The sequence below is a fragment of the Neopsephotus bourkii genome, unplaced genomic scaffold (genome assembly GCF_033783945.1).
Source record: "Neopsephotus bourkii isolate Nb327-2 ecotype Australia unplaced genomic scaffold, CSIRO-AGI_Nbou_v1 NB_1248, whole genome shotgun sequence".
In the NCBI taxonomy this organism is placed as follows: Eukaryota; Metazoa; Chordata; class Aves; order Psittaciformes; family Psittacidae; genus Neopsephotus; species Neopsephotus bourkii.
Window position 1 is genome coordinate 4034475 of NW_026901733.1, and position 16946 is coordinate 4051420.

The 16946-nt window shown below is 41.8% G+C and overlaps 2 protein-coding genes across 3 annotated transcripts; one reads left to right on the forward strand and one right to left on the reverse strand.

Moving 5' to 3' along the window:
- Positions 1–1372: 1372 nt before the first annotated feature.
- TDP2 (tyrosyl-DNA phosphodiesterase 2) lies at positions 1373–10065 on the reverse strand. The gene is made up of 7 exons (XM_061364729.1): positions 9808–10065; positions 9637–9728; positions 5470–5637; positions 4054–4145; positions 3150–3268; positions 2612–2782; positions 1373–1780 (listed from the first exon to the last, which is right to left on the reverse strand). Exons 1-7 carry the CDS (start codon positions 10063–10065, stop codon positions 1499–1501), a joined length of 1182 nt encoding a protein of 393 aa, XP_061220713.1. The 3' UTR covers positions 1373–1498.
- Positions 10049–16733, forward strand: ACOT13 (acyl-CoA thioesterase 13). Of its 2 annotated transcripts, none has more exons than XM_061364739.1 (3): positions 10049–10245; positions 14628–14812; positions 16021–16733. In XM_061364739.1, the coding sequence occupies exons 1-3, from the start codon at positions 10165–10167 to the stop codon at positions 16172–16174; spliced, it is 420 nt and encodes a 139-aa protein (XP_061220723.1). In that variant the 5' UTR covers positions 10049–10164; the 3' UTR covers positions 16175–16733. The 2 variants fall into 2 exon arrangements, with proteins under 2 accessions (XP_061220723.1, XP_061220722.1); XM_061364738.1 differs by having other exon boundaries at positions 10072–10202.
- The last annotated feature ends 213 nt before the right edge of the window (positions 16734–16946 follow it).

The window sequence follows — 16946 nt, forward strand, 5'->3', positions numbered from 1 at the left end:
CAGGGCACAGCCAAGGTGCATTTGTGTGCACCAGTCCTTCCCTCCTCTTGCCGCTCCTTACTTTGCTGAAGGGACAGAGCATGACCTGTAGAAGTAACATGGGGGAGGAGAGGAGCATGGGGTGATGCTGAGCATGGAAAAGAGGAGAGGAAAGGTGTTTCCCCCTAGCATGTTAATGTTCATCTTCTTGCTTCCCAATACCCAAATCAGTAATTAAACGCACAGATAAATAACTTGGTCATAAACTAATTTCCCCAAATCAAGTCTGATTTGCCCATGACGGTAATAGGTAAGTGATCTCCCCCATATGTATCTTAACCCATGAGCTTTCTTGATTCTGTTTTTCCCTTTTCCTCTTCCCATCTCACCATTAAAGGGGATACTTGAATCAGGCAGCTGGGTGGGAGCATGACTACCCGCGGAACCAACCCAGCACAGATGTTCAGCAACAAAAAGTTGTTTGTAAACTCTGGACTTAAGACAAACAAGTAATTTAGGCTTATCAGTCTCTGTGTTCACTTTGCATCGACTTGAGTTGTCTGTGCTTCCTCACTGTAACTACAATAAACTTCACATGAGAAAGACCTTTCCTTTTAAATCAGCTTATTAGTTTGCACATCTATAAAATCACTGCTTCAATGAAATTGGCTATACAATTCTTTAAGTAAGAAAGTCTGTTTGATCTTTTGCAAAGTCAGTGAGACCTAGAGCTGCTCAAGCTTTGCACAGCAGCTTGAAAGAGCATTGTTTCTAGAAGCTCACTGGAAAGATAAAGCTTTTTCATCTGCAACTCATACCCAAGTTAATAAACAGTTAATATAAAGTAAGGTATATACTATCCCAAGTGAATAATTTCCATGCATTTGCCTATAATCCTTTTCTTGTCAAACAGAAGTCACATTGTTCTTAAAACTGTTTCATATTAGTTTAATTCTTACTTAAGAAACCCTTTTCTGTGAAAATCTAGTCATTCTTCCCTCAGGTACTTTACTATCTTGCCTGAAAGGGTACGTATTTTCAGGGTACTGAAAGGGTGTTGTACATCAACACAAACTTCAGAAGCTAATACAAAACACCCTACATAAGACAGGGTTGCAAAGGACAGTGGACATGGTTACGAATGAAACAACACAAACACAATAAAAGTATTCTTAAAAAAATAAGAAAAGCAGCATTTATTACGAGATTATAATACATGCCAAATAAAAGGGGCTTTTAGACCACCAACTGTGTTTATGAATTGTCTTTTTCCTCCCATTTTAAAACTGGAATTGGTTTATTGTATTTGCATAATTATTAAAAATAAATATTTTAAGACGTGATTTGAGAACAGATGCATACAGTAAGGAAATGGTTTGAAATGAAGCCATTCCAGCAAAAGCAAGAGCAGAGGATGCATTAGGGTAGAAAATTTAAATATGCCCTACTTAAACTGAGAAGGTAAAATTTTGTGAAAACAAGAACAAATCACCTAACAAACTAACAATGCCAGCCTCTTTCATAGGATCACATCAAAATTACACAGAACTCCCCAGTGATCACTAGGAAATCTGCCACAGTCTAGTTTTTCCAATCCAATTAAGTCCATACTTCGTGGAATAATATGACCCCCTCCCCCTGCAGGCCGAAAGTAGATGCGGTCAAATCTCATCTTGCACTTGTACGCTGCATGCAGGTTGGTATTGGAGTTGGTGTCCCAAGTATAGCGGCAGTGTTGTGGTTTACCCAAAAACTCCCACATATCCATAATGTTGTTAGGTAAGCTTCCTAGTTTAGCAACCTGAAAGTAGAAAGCGGGGGGGGGGGGGGGGATACACAAAACCCTGAGTTCACAAATTTTCCCTTCAAAACCAGATCTGAGTTGTCACAACATCACTTTTTCTGCAAAACATAAGTTGTGGAAAACAAAAGGAGTGGGGACGTTTCTAAATAGTGGTATTTCTCAGGATACTCTAAAGCATGACCAATTTCTGTAGTACTTTCTAAATCCAAAACGTGTTACAAAATATGCATTAAAAAATACCTCTGAAATTTCGAGATATGGGGCTCAACACCAAGTTCTCTGAATCAATGTCATTCCAGTTTACTGCAAGGGAATTTTATGGCAAGGAAAGATGAAACACTGACCTTTTATTAATAATGCTTAAATTTTACTTTTAATATCAGCAGCCAAAAATTATTTCTAATTTTAAATGTCTCGATGATGAGGGATTAATTCTGAACTCCAGAGATCTATTTCTCCAGAGCATTACCCCTCTGAGAACTGGAGAGTTGAGCAAGTAATGATCAGGTTCTCAAAATGAGAAGATGCTTTTGAAGTCGAAACTTCAGCAACTAACCCTGCATCTTCTCAGATATAAATATTGCTAATAAAGCATTTTGTTATTGGGGCGGTGGAGGGCTCCTCATATGTATCACCTCAACTATAATAATGCCTCAGCATAGCAATGCCGCAGCTTCTACTTACTCACACTTCCACTTTTTAAGAATAAATGTCTCTTAATCTCTAGTGTGTCTAAGGAGGTCATTTCTCATGAAAACAACAGAAAAGCTTGAGAAGATTTTGTCAGAATACCTTCCCAAAATAACAAGGTTGCTTATTTCTATTTACCTCACTGTCTCTAAGGTTTGTATCCCCTCCAAATATAACAGTGGTGGACTCAGACTCCTTCTGCATTTCTTTAAACACTATTTGTAGTTGCTTCATACGCTCGTTGGAGTGATCTTTAGTGCTTTCCAGATGAGAAGTCATAAGGCAAAGTTCATTACCAGATATGCTCACCTGTGTGTGAAATGAAGAGGCAATGTTACTATCCACACTACGATAAAAAGTTAAAAGTCTAATATTGAAGTATATTACTGACAGAGCTCTGGTCAATACTAATTTTACATTGAAGAAAAGTGGCTTACAGTAGGATAAAAGACTTTTTGCCTTTTTTTCAGACATTATGAGACTTGAAAACAAAGTATGACCAGTAACTTATATAAAAGATTTAAGTTTGCTAGTACCAAATGAAGCCGAATTTGAACGTTTGAGTTTTGAACTGTTTGAGACTGTCACAGAGTAAAGCCAGTCCAGTCTTTCCCGAGATATTTTTTCTCTTTTGAAAGCAGAAATGTAGCTGTTAAGTACATACTGTCTCACTCACATGCACAACCAAAAGGTTCCTCATCATAGAGGTTGTTGGAAAAGGTATTATGTCATGTTTCAGTAGCTTCACTCTTGATTTCTTCAACATTATGACAGTGAAATAGCCATCTGTGTTACCTAAAGAGGAACAAGGAAAGACATGGTCAAGGGTATCTTCTGCTGTGCCATAAAAAAGGTTCTGAAAGAGACATTTTTGCCATGATCCAGGAGAATCCCATTAATTTTAATATGCACAAAGTCATTAGTTAGAAGTTTCACAATAGGGGTGTGACTTTTTTAAACTTTGTAAATGCAAATATTTAACATATTACTTATCTATGGAATTTTTTTCTTTTTTTTTTTTTTTGTTACCCTTGCCATCAGTTTCTCAAAATGCAGAAAAAATAAAAAGAAATCTGGAGAGAGATTTTTACAAAGGTGACAGGAGAAGTGGAAATGGCTTTAAACTTATAGAGGGGAGATTTAGATTAGACATTAGTAAAAAAATTTTTACTATGAGGGTGGTGAGGCACTGGCACAGGTTGCCTAGAGCTGTGGCTGCCTAGAGCTGTGGCTGCCCCATCCATAGCAGTGCTCAAGGCCAGGTTGCAAAGGCCTTTGAGCAACCTCGTCAAAACACTAGTGGAAGGTGTCCCTGCCCATTACAGGGGGGTTGGAATTGGGTGATCTTTAAGGTCCCTTTCAACCCAAACCACTTTGATTCCAAACCAACAGGCAAGCAAGATTTTCACATGCATAACTTGCATTATATCCTGACAGTAAAACACAGAAAGTAATTTAAGAGCTTCTTTCTTGACTTTATTCCTTTCATTCCTGCAAATGGTCAGAGATTTTAGCAAAGGAGACAATAAAACTGAACTTACTTCTTTGGTTTCTATCTGAAAGTGAGGGTTATTTCTTACCTGGAATCATAATGTAACTGCCTGCTTTCATCTGTAGAAGACAGAGATACTGTGGGACAACCTCTTGTAAAAACACAACATCTGGACTGTATCTGAAATCGGCAAGATGAGATTTTAAATTAACTACTGAAATGTAGTACTGTTACACTCTGAGGCCAAATGGAACAGGGTCGGGGGTTCCGGCACACTTTGTCCTCCGCTTTAGATACTTTAATAATCTGTTTTTTTAAAAAAGAAAAATCTCCATCTTATTTAGTAGCATGTAAACATATCACAACTGCTAAAAGCTGACATGTACTGATGTTGTAAAAGAATGCACTACTTCCTTTCACCCTGATCTTGCAAACATTTGCACAGGTTTCGTACGCTGCATACACAAGGAATTCAACTTCAGGAGCTGCAAAGTAGCTTTGGAACATATTCTACAACATCTAAGTTCTCCAGGAGATTCCAGCTGTCACCTCAGTCCCTTACAACAGATCCTCTCAGGTAACCTTCCATGCATTTTCTCCAGTCTCATCAATGACGAGCTCTTTTATTTCTTAAGAGCTTTCCAGTCAGTAACAGTTTGTGTGAGGCAGCAGTCCTGAAAGTACTGATTTAGATATAACTTTACAGCTGTCCCTATATTTGCTATACTGCTAACAGCCCTACTGTAAGCAGGTAAAGGACAACCCTATCACCTTACTTACAAAACAAAAATATGTCACCCCAGGTTAAAAAGTCAAGTGGGAATTTATTTAGTTAAGGGGTTTCTGCTGGTTTAAGAGGAACTTAAATTATTACTTAATTCTATTAACAATTACTTTATTAATTTACACTGATAAAGTTACTGTGTTAAGATAAATCAATTTATGTAATCATTAAGTTGCTCATAAATATATTCATGAAAGGTTTCCACTGGTGGAACTATAATACATAATCACAAATTCTACTGCTTTTATCTTACCTTGCACATTTTCTTTTTTAACAGACAAGTAACAGTTACAGCAAGAAACCCACTTTTCAAATTTTACTTAAAAAGTCTCATTTTTTTCAGTTTGCTCGAGAGTGAAGTTATTCATACTACTGGAATGAGACAAGTGTCTTGCAGTTTTACACTTCTCATATACAGGATGGAAGTATGAAATATGCTCTTGATACATGACTACAATTTGCACAATACTCATTATAAAAAAGGCTTTTAAAAATAGGCACCACAAAATATATAACCTTTGGGATGCTGCATGGGCTCATACCTCTTCCAACCAGTATGTCACTGTTTCTTCAGCTGTTTAGGATTTATAAAGCGATTGTATTGTTTTATCTAATGTTAAGATAATCTGGGCACGAAGATTTGTAAATATCTAAACCAAGAAGCCTGCTTTTTCTTTTAAAGCTAGGTACATGACAATACAGAGATGAAGCTGTACTTACAATGCCAGGTAAGAACAAATTCCTCTAGCTCGTTCTTTTAGATTTCCTGGATCCAACCCATCAATGTTCCAGGTTATCACTGAGAAGCTGCTGTCATCTTCTTGTTTCCTTGCGTCTGCACTATTGACACTGTTATCACTAGTAGTTGCATCTGCTGTGAGGTCAATACTAAAGAGAGAGTTTACTTGTTTTACAACATGCATTATACTACTCTTCCTGCAATTACCTCCCTTATCTTCTAAAACAAAATGTTTTAGACCCATCTAAATATCCCACCCATATGTGGCCATTAAAATTTTCCAACAAGTAAGTTAACATGTATTGATCTCAACATTATTTAAAAGCACAGTAACATACAGACCTCAGTCATCCATAGCCTTAGTACACAGGAGAAGTGGATTTTCCTCCTCCTTATACACACAAAATAACATTTACCGTTCTGATTTAAGTTAGTCAGACAGCCACCAATGTAATCCAAAGCACTTGAATAATTCAACTCTTTCCCCGTGCTAGAGACAGGCTGGGTGTATTAGTTTTTGAAACACTTTCCAGCATACTAGAAACGAAGGACTGCAGCCAGGACTTGCTTTTATGTGCTCATCTTTGTAGTACAGCCAAGTGTGTTCAATTGCCAAACCCCTGGGGAGATAAATGTGTTAACTCATTACGTAACAAATTGATAGCCCTTTTCTTTGGGAATATTCACATCAAAACGCACCTCAAAAACATAGACCCTGTCTACCCTGTGACCAAAACAGTGTTGATATCACAGGGATGTGTTAGCTGTTGTGAACAGTGTTTACACAGCATCAAGGCCTTCCCTGCTTCTCCTGTTGACCCTCCAATAGGCAGGCTGGAGGTGCACAAGAGGCTGGGAGGGAACACAGCCAGGACAGCTGACCTCAACTGACCAAAGGGATATCCCACATCATACAATATTGCGCTCAGCAATAAAAGCAGGGGGAAAGGAAGAGGAAGGGGGAACATTCAGGGTTATGGTATTTGTCATCCCAAGTAATCATTACATGATGGATCCCAGCTCTCCTGGGGATGGCTGAACAGCTGCCTGCCCATGGAAAGCACTGAATTACTTGTTTTCTTTTGCTTGCACTCACAGCTTTTTTTTTAACTATTAAACTGTCTTTACCTCAACCCATGAGTTTTCTCACTTTACCCTTCTCATTCTCTCCCCCATCCCACCAAGGAGAAGTGAGTTAAGTGTGTGGGTCTCAGTTGCCCACTGGGATTAAATCACAACAGTGATCCAAAGTAAATTCCTTGAGTAAAGGTAAAGTCTGTAACAAAATACATTAAACAGTATAGCTAAGACTAGATAAACTGTATTTTGGCAAAGTAAGGATACCAGAATTTTCTTTTAAACATAGAATTTGTATGCACACATGAAAATAAGGCCTGGAACCAAACCAAATCTATTCCCTAGATCTTAGTACTGGTTTTGTACTTAGTGCTGCATAAACAACCCAAGAGTCCACTACCATGCACATGTAATCTAAACTGAACAGAAAAAGGAAAGCAGAGGAAAAAGAGGAAGCTAAGGGCTATTTAAGTAGGTAAATAATGCAGTATATGCCTCCAGTATCTCCATTATGACTTTCTATATTTATACTGTAACCTGAAGGCCTGAGATGAAATATAAAAGGAACAAACTCGCCACAGTTTCAAGTTGACAAGCAGGTATTCTTTATTGCGGCGCACCGGGAGACACGGGGGATAGCTCCTCCTAACGTGTGTCCCTGTATTGCTATACAGGCCATCCTTATATGGTCACTGGTCATATTACATCATTTTCCAGAAAGTTTCCAGCATGCATACAAAAATGTGATAATGGTCTTTAAGGGTCGTTTACTTTTCCCAACAATCTTCATAACCAGCTTAATTAACATTACAGACATAGCAATCACCCTGTCCTTATCAGTTAGTTTAACTGCTCCCATCCTGGACATCAGCTAGTCCAGAATACTCCCCAGTAGATGTTTACACCAGGTTAATGGGTTTATTAACACCACAAACATAGCGATCATCCTGTCCTTCTACTTACCAGTTAGTTTAATTGTGCCCATCCTGGACATCTGATAGTCCCAGATACTCCCCATCCCCAGGTCCTGTTTTTCTGTTCTGCTTTTCTTACACCTTTTGTACTAAGGTCCAAAGGGCCTGAAACTATGTCAACTACCTTCGAGCACCGCAGTTATTTTCCATTACAAAGCCATCAAACTTAACATTTCTTAGAACTGATTCCATTTTGTGCTTTTGTGCCTCTTTGTCAATATGCTGTTACCAAATACAGTTTATAACTATAAAGATCATAAGAGGTCTTATGATCTCTATAGTGCAAGGTCCTACGTTTGGGCCAGGGCAATCCAAAGCACAACAGGCTGGATGAGACCTGGATTGAGAGCAGCCCTGATAAGAAGGACTTGGGGTGTTGGTTGAGGAGAAGCTCATCAAGAGCTGGCAGTGTGCGCTTGCACCCCAGAAAGCCAACTGTATGCTGGACTGCATTAAAAGGAACATGGCCAGCTGGTCAAAGGAGGTGATCCTGACCCACTACTCTGCTCCCATGCAGTTCTGCGTCCAGCTTTGGGGCTTCCAGCATCAAAAGGACATGGAACTGGTCAGGCCACAAAGATGACCAGAGGGCTGCAACACCTCTGCTTTGAAGACAGGTTGAGAGTTGGGCTTTTTCAGCCTGGAGAAGAGAGGGCTCAGGAGAGATATTATAACAGTCCTCCAATACCTAGAAGAGGCCTACAAGAAACCTGGAGAGAGACTTTTTATAAAGGCATGCAGGGATAGGATGAGGGGGATTGGCTTTAAACTGACAGAGGGGAGATTTAGATTTTAGGAAGAAAATCATTGCTTTGAGGGTAGTGAGACACTGGCACAGGTTACCCAGAGAAGCTGTGGGTGCCCTATCCCTGGCAGTATTCAAGGTCAGATTGGATGGGTCTAGTTGGAAGGTATCCCTGCCCATGGCAGAGGGGTTGGAACTAGATGATCTTTAAGGTCCCTTCCAACCCATTCCATAATTCCATATATAACATACAAGTCTAACATATAAAACCACAGTAAAAAAACTTCCCTCAGGACTGTCTATGGCAGGAATCTGTAAAAGTGCAATTCTACATGCAGTTCAGTACCCTTGGTATGCCCTATGGGTATGCTGTCAGATAATCTGTGTGTACAAGGCACAGATCTTAGATTCTAGCTTCCACAGGTACATTTAACAATGTGTGCATGTACGTCAGTTTGATTTATAGAAATATAAATGCACATAGAATCATGGAATCGGCTAGGTTGGAAAAGACCTTTAAGATCATCAAGCCCAACCTTTACCTCAGGACTGACAAGTCCACCCTTAAACCATGTCACTGAGGGCATCTACAGTATTTCTGTACACTTCCCTGGGAAGCTGTGAATGCTCCGTCCCTGGCAGTGTTCAAGGCCAGGCTGGACAGAGTCTTGGGTGATATGGTCTAGCAGATGTCCCTGCCCATGGCAGGGGTTTAGAACTAGATGGTCTTAAGGTCCTTTCCAACCCTAATTATTCTATGATTCTAAACCTGTTCCAGTGCCTGACCATCTTTTTGGTGAAGAAGTTTTTCCTTATATCCAATCTAAACCTCCCCTCTCACAGCTTCAGGCTATTACCTGTTGTCCTGTCAACCACATGAAGTATATGACATAGATGCACAGTTTACATATATACAAATGTGTGTGCAGTAAAATCTGCATATGCATTACTGCACAAGACAAGGCAAATGAGCTCATCCCTTCTCCAAGACTCAATCCCAGAGGAAGGTGGCTGAAGCATCCAGTGAAGCAAAGTGCATCTCACAAGTCTGACAGCCTCCCAAGAGAAGCTATTCCCCTCGAAGGGGATAGTGATGGGGAGCAATGAGAACTCTTGCAGAAACGTCAGTGTGAAGACCACAAACCACCTGCCTCACAGCATGTCAGCAGAGGTGCAAGATCAAATGGGGAGAGGAGTGGGGCTCCTCAAGGGTACACTATGACCCGGCGACAGGTCTCTCGGGTGTCGGGCACCCTTGCCTGCACCCAGAGGTACAGGCGGATGGAGACGCACCGCTCCCCTCAGCCCGCCTGCCAAGCCCTCCTGCTGTTCCCGGCTCCACGACCACCTACCAGCGCCCGGGCCCCGCGCAGGCCGTCGGCACCCCGCCCGCCGCCTCATCCTCCTTCTCCATCGGCGGCTCGAAGTAGGCGTTCAGCGCCCTCTGAAACACAAAAGCAGATGACAGGGAAGGAAGGGGCCGCTGTCGGGGCAGCCCACCGTGGCCCCCGGGCCAGGCGTACCTCTATGTGCCAGTCGTTGCTGGCCAAGAAGCTGCGCGCCACCGCCGCGTCGCTGCTGGTGATGGCGGTAAACTCGGAGCACAGCACCCTCCTCCGCTTAGCAAGTGGGGACTCTTCCTCCTCCTCTTTCTCCTTCTCTTCCTTCTGCTTCTGCTCCTCCGTCGCCACCACCGGCAGCTGCTCCCCCGCCTGCGGGCACCGCGTCGCCACCGCCTCCTCCTCCGGCTGCCGCCTCTCCGCCGCCGCCGCCGCCTCCATGGTTGCCCGGCGGCGGGACGCTGCGGGCGGAAACTAGGGGGAAAGCTCCGCCCGCCGGGGTTGCTGTTCCGGAGCAGGGGCAGCAGCGGAGCTGGCAGCATGGGGTTCACGGTGGAGAGCCTGAAACAGGCCATGAAGTACATGACAGAGTCGCAGGGCTTCGACCGGGTGCTCAACAAGGTACGGGCGGCCTCAGAGCGGGACATACGGGAGGGCGTCCCGCCGGCGGCAGGCAGGTAACGGCAGCCTCTGACCGGAAAGACGGCGGTTGGCCGCAGCGGGGCTGATCGTTTAAAAGCCCCTTTTTCCCCTCCTAGAATAAAAGTCTAAGCTGGGATGAGGTGTTGTGGTGGGTTGCCCTTGGCTGGATGCAGGTGCTCTCCAGAGCCACTCAGCTGGACAGGGGAGAGAATATACGGCAAAAGGCTCGTGAGTAAAGGTCAGAGAGAGATCACTCACCAGTTACCGTCATGGGCAAAGCAAGCTCGACTGGGGGGGGAGTTTATTATCAATAACATCAGGGTGGGATAATGAGAAATAAAACCAAATCTTAAAAAAAAACACCTTCGCCTAACCCCTTCCTTCTTCCTGGGCTCCACCTCACTCCCAAATTCTCTATCTCCTGCCTGCCAGCAGCACAGGGGAACAGGGAATGGGGGTTGTGGGCAGTTCATCACACGTTGTCTCTGCTGCGCCTTCCTCTTCACATTCTTACCTTGCTCCAGTGTGGGATCCGTCCCACGGGAGAAAGTCCTCCATGAACTTCTCTAAAGCGAGTCCTTACCCCAGGCAGCAGTTCTTCACACACTGCTCCAGTGTGGGTCCTTTCCATGGGTGCATCCTTCAGGAACAGACTGCTCCAGCATGGGTCCCCTCCATGGGGGCAGCCCTTCAGGAACAGACTGCTCCAGCGTCAGTCCCCTGCATGGCTAAAGGCCCTGCTAGGACCCTCCACCAGCATGGGCTTCCCGCAGGGTCACAGCCTCTTTCAGGCATCACCTTCTCCAGTGTGGGGTCCTCCATGGGCTGCAGTTGTAGATCTGCTCCACCGTGGACCTCCATGGGCTGCAGGTGTAGATCTGCTCCACCATGGACCTCCATGGGCTGCAGGGGCACAGCTGCTTCACCATGGTCTGCACCACGGGCTGCAGGGGAACCTCTGCTCTGGCACCTGCATCACCTCCTGCCCTCCTGCACTGGCCTGGGTGTATGCAGAGCTGTTGCTCTCACATGTTTTCACTCCAGGGTCTGGCTAAGCTGCTCTATCGTGGCAGGGCAGTAGCTCCTCAGGCTCTGCCTCAGGCAGGCAGCAGCATGACAGACGGTGCCCTTGAGCCACACAGGCCAGGCCGCTGGAGCTGGAGGAGGCCAAGGGCTGTGGTGTGTTAGCTGAACCGTGACCTGGTGTCATGGCTGCGGGCACTTCAGCAGCGCAGTGGTGTAGGCCTGGATTCAAGATCTCTAAACGGGTTGTGGTGGTAACATATGAAAGCACAATTGTTATTCACTAACTTTTAAAATACAAGAGCTACCTTGCAGAACCTCTCTAAGGATTCTACTGAATAACCTGCTGTGACTTATTTAGTAACTAGTATTCTTCCCTTCATAGTGCGTGTGACTAAGCTAACTTCCAGGACCATGAAAGTATGAAATAAATTATTACTGTGTTTAAATATTAAACATAGCTCGTTACAACATCTCACAGTTTACCTTGAAGTCACACTGAAAGCACAAGCAACTCACTGCTCTGTGCAGTTCCACAAAAGGCCCAGTATGAAGAAATGTATTTGACTGGTATGGCTTTATTGTAATGCTACATTATGATCAAAAACATTGAAATGACTTTGCTGTGTTGTCCTAAAATCTGTAGTGTAGCTTCTGTGTAGGGTGGTCCTGTGAAGCAGTTTCATTAAATTTTGCAACACTAGAATTCTCCATTTAATTTTGTATTTATTTGTGTGACTGTGACATAAAGGGATGCTATAAATATATCTAAGAAAACCAACCAGGTCAAAATGTACACGTTTTGCAATACTGAAGCATTGCTTTCATTGAGAGCTTCATGATCCAATATATTTAATAGAAAGTAACTGTTTGCAGAGCAACTCATCTTGTTTCCCCAAGATGTTTTGGTCTTGTATACAAAGCTTAAGAAACTCATTTATATATAAAGCTTAAGAAACTCATTTATTTATAAAGTCAAAATAGTTCTTAGTCACCCCTTCACTGTGATAATTTACTCTCCTTTACCTTAAAACTTTACCAGTCTACTAAGTGGAGAGCAAATCATAGAACCATAGAATAGTTAGGGTTGGAAAGGACCTTAAGATCATCTAGTTCCAACCCCCTACCATGGGCAGGGACACCTCACACTAAACCATATTCACCCAAGGCTCTGTCCAACCTGGCCTTGAACACCCCCAGCGATGGAGCATTCACAACTTCCCTGGGCAACCTATTCCAGTGCCTCACCACCCTTACAGTAAAGAACTTCTTCCTTATATCCAATCTAAATTTCCCCTGTTTAAGTTTTAACCCGTTACCCCTTGTCCTGTCATTACAGTCCCTAATAAATGCAGTATTTCAGCTCATAATGGCATCTGTCTGGAAGTGAGCCTTAGGAGACTGGCTTCGTAAAACAGGCTTGCTCTGAAATACTTTTAGACCTTTTCTTCAATCTCCTAGAATTATGATGCTATGAACGAAAATCATAACAACAATAGAAATGCAATTTTGTTTGAATTTAAACTATTTGCTGGGTTTTTTTCCCGGAGATACCTGAAACTTTTCTTTCTGTAATTAAATGACTCAAGATTTTTCCTGTTCTGGATAAGACAGATTCCAGTCTGAAACTTTCCAGCTCCAGCAACAGACTTAGTTTCTGGTTTCATTCCAATGTGACATCCACATGACATGGATGGCTTAACGAGTGTGGGTTTTAAAGCCCTTTCTCCAAGGAAGTAGTGCATTGCAGTAGTAGCTGGGAGGTGAAGCAGCATACTGTTCATGGAGACAGAGGCGTGGGAAGACAAGCACAGGAGGGCTGTGAGAAGTAGAGACCAGCAGTTCTAGCTGTGTAAGTCCTGGAAGCATTCGTACATAGAACTATTTTTGTCAAGGAGAGCAGGCAGCTAGTGCCAGATCAGAGCAATGACAAATGAAGCCAGATGTTTTCCTTGCCTTGCCGATGGATTTCAGCACTCCCTGATGCTACTGGAAGCCATCTGCTCCCAGACAGGCATCAGTGAAGTCCTCATTAGATCTGTCAGAAACTTAGACCTTCAGTCGGTGCAGCACAGGACGCCTGGTTTAGGATTTAGGATTTCTGTTGATCAAGGTGCTGTTTCTGTATTAGGACACTGCCTCAGTGATTTCCTTCCCCTCTGCTTAATTCCAGCTTTTTACATTCATAGACTGTGTACTACATCATCATTTATCTTAGTATAATTTCTCTGCAAAATTTGGATAAATTTTGGCCTTTCAGAAAGAGACATTGACTGAAACTGAGCACTTACACTGTGTCATAAATAAGGAATAGCAAAATGAGAAACATTTAACTCTTAATTCCATGTAAGATTAAAAAGATTTGAGTCAACTCAGCTGACACAGTATGGAAACATAACTTTTAAAAGAAATGTAAAAAATCAGTAGGAATTATAATAAATATGCCCATATTTCACTGGTGACAGTCTAAAGGTACTTCAAAGTCTTAGTTGTAGATGTAAATGTATATGCTGAATTTATCTCAGTTTTGCATCTGCTTTCAGATTTTGAACATATTTTGGATTTTGACTATAATGCTACTAACTGAATCACAGTAACTTTGTGGTCTCAAAAATCCAGCTGCTTGTGTTGGTTACAGGGGGAAGCATGGTGCCATAGATGTACTGTAATTTTCTATTTAATACCTATGGGCTGGAATAAAAGTTTATACACAAATCATAGTGCTGTGATACAGTGTGATATAACCTTGGATACTTCTGCCAAGAAATATGAATTTCAGTTCAGGGAGACCAGTCTGATTAGCATTTCTAGTGCGCCTGTCCAAATACTGATTTTTACTGAGGTTGCTCTGGTAGAATGATTATTAATGAATTACTGTCAGAGGTTGCTCTGGTAGAATGATTATTAATGAATTACTGTCAGTCTCGTTTCCATTTAGTGAGCTAACAAATATGCCTTCACAAGTGTGGTACACACAGATAGAGCAGTTTTGTGTTCCCTCTAATCTGGCTTTTCAGTCACAGATTAAAGCAAAAGGAAAACTGAAGAATAATGTTGTCTCCTAAGCAATTCCTGAGAGCATAGCAAGTATTGAAGCTTTGTTAAGCTGTCAGTTTAAATGTTTATCTGCACTAGAAAGACGTTTGTTTTCTAAGGCAACAATCTTGTGCTCAAAATTTATGGAAATACCTAATATGACAGTTTAATTACTATATTTTCTATCTTCTGTCTCATGAGTCCAGAGTTAAACAAGATTTACTTTCCGTTTGATTCAGGGCAGTATTGGCTGTTGGTACTATTGTGAGTAAGCTTGCTTTATTCTTGTTTTGGTTATACAGATGAAACTTCTTTCTGCAACTCCTGGAAAAATTGTTTGTGAAATGAAAGTAGAGGAGGAGCACACAAACAGAGGTGGCACATTACATGGAGGTTTGACAGCCACGCTTGTGGATGTGGTGTCAACAGCAGCGTTGCTGTACACAGAAAGAGCAGTGCCCGGGGTCAGTGTGGACATGAACATCACGTAGGTATCAGCCACGATATTTACCAGAACATACTAACTTTTCATCCCCTAACACAGTACTGAGTCCATTGTACATCATTTCTGTGCTGTAGTACTCACTTAAAAAAAAAACAAAAAAAGGTGTTTTCTGTGATTTCAGAAGTCTTTACTTGAACAAGTGAGATATTGCATATTGAATATTGCTATAATGCAACCTCTTCCTTTTGGGGAAGGAGTTTTTTAAAACATTGACACAAGGGAGATATGTCAGTAAAGGAAAGAACAGAGACACAGAAGCTTTTTGTTTGTTTTGGGTATTTTTGTTGCATTTTTTAAATCACAAGAGGATCAGCAGCAGCTTCTAAGAATGAAACAAGACTGAAACCATACCCTCTGTCAACTAGTGGGGCTTGTGCTACACCAGTATTAGGCGTGACTGGCAATACTTTTGGTATGGTGTCATAGATAAAAATGGACTGGTTGATGAAAGTAATCTCAATAAGATTTATATCCAGCAATTATACATCTTCCTCTGTAATTCTAACATTTGGATATTGTTCCCTTACCTCAGATCATGGTTGGATCATATTCATCCTAATTCTTTCCAGGCTATTTGTAGGGGAATTTCTTCCTATTCCCTGGAGAGGTTGTTTTAAAAGCACACACTTCTACTCATGAAAATAAAAACAAAGAGTTACCTAATGAGTGGAAACAGCATCAAACCCGGGAAGTTTTGAAGGCCTCCCAGATTTCCATTACCTTTCTCTCATCATGGTGTGGGAAGCAATTAACCTATGTTTGGGTTCCATAACAGAAATGACCTTCTGGAGTCTTTGTAATAGAGACATTTTGCAGCTGAACCAGCCAGACTAGTTTAGAAAGGCTATAGGGAGCTAGTAGCGGCTGCAATAGGACTCGGAGCTGACCTTCCAACTGAGGTCTTTGGTACCTGTTTGTTTCTGCTCCAAAATGGACTCTTCCTCAGAATCAAGCCAATGGGTTTCTTTCAGTCCTCTATTTTCTCAGAGAATCCTTATACTGAATTACCACTGCAGCACTTAGAGGAACTCAGGGACTTTAAGAAGTGGTGATTTGCAAGCAGGCGGTTATGATATGTCATTATTACTCACTTTTGTTAATTCCCTTCCTGATAATCTAAAACCACAGGAATAATCTTGGATTTGTGCTCTGTAAAGCCTCTTACCTGTTCCTTTTGCTCTTCCTTGAAGATATACTTCTGCTGCTAAGATGGGAGAAGAGATACTGATTACAGCTCAGATTTTGAAGCAAGGAAGAAATCTTGCATTTGCCACCGTGGATTTAACAAATAAGGCAACAGGAAAATTAATTGCACAAGGTAGACATACAAAGTATCTAGGATAAGAAAGTAATTTAAAAAATAATAATGTTGGGCATAAGAATCCCATATAGAATTATTTTTCTCATTATGCAGTAAGACATTTGCACAAAGTTGTGTTAATCTATATGAAGTGAATTTGTCCCACTCATAATAAACAAACAGATTTCTTAATTACCACTAGAGTGGCTACAAGCCTAAAATTAGTGCCTATTTTGAGATGAACAACAGAGTGTGATAGCATGGGGATGCATCTGGCTCTTTTGGGTCAAGATAGTAGAGGGAACAAGCCTTTGGAGCAGCCATATGGTTTATCAGCATGACAGTGTTTTAGAAGATCTGTTTTCCTTGCCTGTGGTGTGGTTGTATGATACAGTAACCCTGACTTCAGGCCCATCGCAGTCACAATCAAAAAACACTATATATGCTTACAAACTAAACTACTCGTTGTGTAAGGTGGTAGTAGTACAGAGTTCCTGTAACAAGAGTGTGAAAATGGTTTGAGTGTGTGAAGCAGGGTAATACAAAATGTGATTTACTGATGCTGTAACAAATTCAAAAGTATTAAATAAAGCTTCCTGAAACTACCTTTTTAAAGATCATTTAATAGTTTTGTAATCTTTTTGCACTGAATAAAAGCTTGCCATCATGGAGTGGTTGAGAGAGTGCGTGATAGAACCCTTGTATGCAAATTCACCTGAATGTCATCATCCCCCTGTGGTTCCTGAATGTGAAAATGCAGTTATGTCACTGGGGCTTTTCACCGTTAACTACCTGAGTTCTGGCTATATTTGTTTA

Excerpts from the sequence above, each read along its gene's own strand:
- ACOT13 (XM_061364739.1), top strand. The coding sequence starts at position 10,165 with ATGGGGTTCACGGTGGAGAGCCTGAAACAGGCCATGAAGTACATGACA. Across the intron at positions 10,246-14,627 it reads TCGACCGGGTGCTCAACAAG|ATGAAACTTCTTTCTGCAAC; the intron begins GTACGGGCGGCC and ends TTGGTTATACAG. Across the intron at positions 14,813-16,020 it reads AGTGTGGACATGAACATCAC|ATATACTTCTGCTGCTAAGA; the intron begins GTAGGTATCAGC and ends TCTTCCTTGAAG.
- TDP2 (XM_061364729.1), bottom strand. The coding sequence starts at position 10,065 with ATGGAGGCGGCGGCGGCGGCGGAGAGGCGGCAGCCGGAGGAGGAGGCG. Across the intron at positions 3,269-4,053 it reads CAGTTACATTATGATTCCAG|GTAACACAGATGGCTATTTC; the intron begins GTAAGAAATAAC and ends GTTCCTCTTTAG. Across the intron at positions 2,783-3,149 it reads GGAACCTTTTGGTTGTGCAT|GTGAGCATATCTGGTAATGA; the intron begins GTGAGTGAGACA and ends TTTCACACACAG.